Here is a 4,278-nt window from a genome sequence, read left to right as displayed (position 1 = left end):
TATATATATATATATATATATATATATATATATATATATATATATATATATATATATAGATATATATATATATATATATATATATATATATATATATATATATATATATATATATATATATATATGTTATTAATATATATATATATATATATATATATATATATATATATATATATATATATATATATATATATATATATAGTTGCTAGCAGGCTAGCTATTAAGAGCTAAGAAGTAAGTGTTTACATATTCTCTACAGTGTCAGTGCCTGCATGAAGTGTTGCCTTTCTCCTGGTGTACTGCCACTCAGTATAGATCGTTCCTTCTCTGTATCAGCCCCAGGCCCCTGCGCTGCTGTATCCGGGGTGTATGGGGCCTGGGGGGATGCTAGCTGCTCTCCGAGGATTTGTATCTCACACAGTATTCAGATAAGCTCGAGGGTTCTCAATATCCTTTGAGGGCCGTAGTTGCTGCAATAGAACCAATGCCAATGCAAGTTATAAAATATTCCCCAAGTAGTAGTTGATGAGATCTCTTTCAGTATTTAGGTGTACAGAGCACAACAGTATTTGAAAAGAAGTGGATACTCTCCCTCACCAGCCCCAGGCCTTTGTGCTGCTGCTGCTGCAGCTGCAGCTGACCGTGTTGCTGCTCGCACTACAAGGAAACCCAACGTGAAAGTACAACAACCCCCCCTTCGCTGCATGCAGTTACAATGCAGACGAGTATTCAACACTTTCTCGGTCTTCAGTAGCCACGCTGCATGCAAGTATAGATATGCGTACTAGTATCAGATGAAAAATTCTGTAGGTTTGCCTCCCCCCCTCCCTCCCCAGGCAACAGAAACCCTCATCTGCCATGGCGCCCAGTGAGGGCTCGCTGCTCGCTGAGGCCAAATGAGAGGGGGGATGGCAGTAGAGAGACCAGAGCTCAGATAAAAGTAAAGAAAAAGAAAGACAAACGGTTCCCGAAGATATCGCTCTTATACTGCTGCTGTAGACAACATCTCGCTGCTGCACTGAGTGGTCGTTTGCCTTGCTCATGAATTGGGTTTAGGGTTTAGGGTTTAGGGTTGTTCCGTAGAGTAGTGCGTGAGATGCATTATATTTTTTTATTATTTTTTTTATATTAAAAAAATAAAAAAAAATATAAAGCTCTCGCTTTACGCCACCGATGCAGCCCCAAAGATGAAGAGGATGAAGGTTTTGTCTCAGGCGGCGAGAAAGCCATAGGTAGAGGGATAGCACAGATCACAGAGAGGAAGAGCTTGCAGCTGAGGAGCGCAGAGATCTATAGAACTGAGTTTCTCTATAGACGAGACAGACCCAGTGCTCATAGAAACTTTTACATCTCCTAGCTGTACACTCTGTAGTTCATGTACACTCGAGTTTTCGCCGCTGAGCATACGGGGAGAATTGCCTCGCAGTAGAGATATTCATAGATTCACTTGTGCTGTCAGTAGGATATAAGTAAACACTATATAGCCGTTTTATATGAACTATGTGCGGCCCGTGCACAGCGCTACTCCGTCGCTTTCTGTTGTTTCTTTTCTGTGGGAGCCAGTATACGGCATCTCAACACTTTCAGAAAAGTATTAGGAAAGAGAAATTCATGTTTTTGTGAGTTTTCTACACTGGTGGTGAAACACGAACAAGAGTAGGTTGCTCGCACCGCCTCGCGATCCACAGAACATGCAACAACACCAAGAAAGCAGATACAGCCTCAGCTGATACCCCTATAAACACACTTATAATAAATTGTTTTAAAAGGAGTTACTGAGATGCAAGTATTTATACAGAAGAAAAACATGTATGAAGGCGAGAGGATTGAGGAGCAGTGCATCCCCTCTCTACTCATGCAAGAACAGAGTGAATTCATGTTTACATTAAAGGGAGATTGAATCCACCTAAGCTAGCGGTAATAACTTTCATTATAAATATTATTTTCCTTTTGTTAAGAAGAGAAACAAAACTACAGAGCCCCCCAGCAGCGAGATGCACAAGTGCAAGAGGTGGTGGACTTGCAAGCAGGTTGTCGTAGGTGGTTTCGTAGGGTGCGACAGGGGTAAACTGAGGTGTATTTGATGGGTTTTTCTTTTTAAATATAATAAATAATTTAAATAAATTAAATTAATTCAATTTGTTTTTATTTTTTCCCGCAAGAAACCACAGTAACCGATGCAGCATAGCACCGGGCGCCTCCGTCGAGCGGAGAGGGAAGGCGAGACCGAGTAGAAGGCAGGGGCTGTAGTATCGGCATTCTTGTGCTATATTCTGCGTTCTTAATCATTCAAATTCAATTTAAAAAGTTTATTTTAATTAAATTAAACTTAGTCATTCTAATTAATTCAGTTTATTCTCCATTTTTCACAGGGAAGACGGGGGCGGGGCGTCACCCTCTTGTGCAGAGGCTGAGCGTTTCGGTGTTATGTATACCGCCCACTAGTGCATAGCGTGGTGTTGTATGAAGATTTATATGTTTTTATTTATTTATATTTTGTTGTTTTTATTATAATTTGCATCTCAACAGAAGAAATCTCGCACTATTAGCTCGTGTTTCGTGGCAAAGAACAACAAACCGAGCGTATCTTTATACACACAACCCACCGCCTGCTGACGCATTTCTTATGATAGAAGAATTCATGTTTCTGATTTTTTCCATGTAATATAAACAGTTTTATAAAAAACTTTTTCTTTTTCTCCTTGATCCTGCCGATATACCCCTCAAACCATGGCGGCCATACGCCGCGCTTTCCCTCTTATAGGGGCCCTCATCCTGATGGTGTTACTCAGCAACCCCACCTCTCATTCCTGGGGCCCCCTGCTGGCTCAAGCACGCTCTTCTACGCGCCGCATGGTGAGTGTTCTGCTGCAGCAGCAGCAGCAGCAGCAGGACTTGTGCTGGGTGCACCGCAGCAGATCGTCGGCTGTCTAGGCACCTCCGTGTCTGAGGTGCATGCATGCATACCTAGATCGCCGCTGCACTGCGTTGCATGCGTTTTCTCTTCTCTCTTTTGTGCTGCATGCAGGGCAGGTCCAGCAGCCGCGGCAGAAACCTCAGGAGGAGCTCTTACTCATACCCCAGGAACAGGCCGCAGCAACCACCAACACAACGCAGCCCCCCTCCTCAGCAACCCCGGCAGCAGCAGCCACAGCAGCAGCAGCAGCAGCAGCAGCAGCAGCAGAAGCAACAGCCTCAGCAACAGCAGCAGCAGCATCACCAGCAGCAGCTGCAGCAGCAGCAGCAGCAGCAGCATGATCAGCGCGTTCGCACCCCAGAGGCCCCTGCAGCAGCACACACTACCCACACACCTGCAGCAGCAGGGGCCCCCCAGCAGCCTCCTGCTGGGAATGTAGGCGGGGGGCCCTATCCAGCTGCTACGCAGCCCAGAGCAGCAGCAGCAGGGGCCCCCGAGCAGCATGCAAGCCAAACCACAGCAGCAGCAGCAGCAGCAGGGGCCCCTCAGCCTCCAGCTGCTGCTCAGAAAACAACAGAAGTAGCAGCAGCAGCAGGGGCATCGCAGCAGCATCCTAGTCTGCGGTCTCCTGCTGCAGCAGGGGCCCCTCAGCAGCAGCCTGCTGCAGGCAGCAATGCTACGCAGCAGCAGACAGCAGCAAGACAAACGCAGATCATACAGACAGCAGCAACAGCAGCAGCAGCAGCAGCGATGCATCTGCTGCTCCTGTAGACAAAGAAAAAAATAAAGAAAAAAAAGAGAAAGGGGTTATATTGCCTCTTTTCTTTTTAGCTGTAACCGAAGATGAAATAAATAAAACAATAAAGACACCGCATGCATTCGGTGAGCAAGTGAAGGAAGCACTGCTGCAGGCTCTCGGTGTTGCTGCTGCACGCATCTCTCTTGAGGAAGTTTCTATTACCAGGGCCAGCAGCAGCAGCAGCAGCAGCAGCAGCAGCAGCAGCAGCAGCAGCAGCAACAAGAGCGAGGATCTATCAAATGTAATAGTAAAGCTATTGATACACCCAAATAAAGAAACAGAAAAAGAAAAAGAAACAGATAAAGAAAAAGAAAAAGAAAAAGAAAATGAAAAAGAAAAAGAAAAAGAAAAAGAAATGAGTTATATAGAGCCAACAGCAGAAGAGCTGGTGACAGAGGTGCGTAGACAGCTGACGCAGCCAGCTAGTTATTTATCTCGTTTGTTTCATTCTTTTTTTATTTATTTTCCTTTGCCTGTTGCAATAGATACTAATGCTTTTGCTGCTGCAGGAGAGAAAACAACAAGTGCTGCTGCTGCTGCTGCTGCTGCTGCTAGTGCTGCT

The 4,278-nt window shown here is 45.0% G+C and overlaps 1 protein-coding gene across 1 annotated transcript; it reads left to right on the top strand.

Annotated features, from left to right (window-relative positions):
- Positions 1-2,730: 2,730 nt before the first annotated feature.
- On the top strand, positions 2,731-3,688 carry EMH_0089910 (uncharacterized protein; the record flags this gene model as incomplete). Its single annotated transcript, XM_013494746.1, has 2 exons — positions 2,731-2,856; positions 3,029-3,688. 2 exons carry the CDS (start codon positions 2,731-2,733, stop codon positions 3,686-3,688), a joined length of 786 nt encoding a protein of 261 aa, XP_013350200.1.
- Positions 3,689-4,278: the final 590 nt, after the last annotated feature.

This window comes from Eimeria mitis, genomic scaffold (genome assembly GCF_000499745.2).
Source record: "Eimeria mitis Houghton genomic scaffold, Emh_scaff127, whole genome shotgun sequence".
NCBI classification, from domain to species: Eukaryota; Apicomplexa; class Conoidasida; order Eucoccidiorida; family Eimeriidae; genus Eimeria; species Eimeria mitis.
Note: the sequence above shows the minus strand (reverse complement) of the source record. Positions and strands in the feature narration are given on the sequence as shown.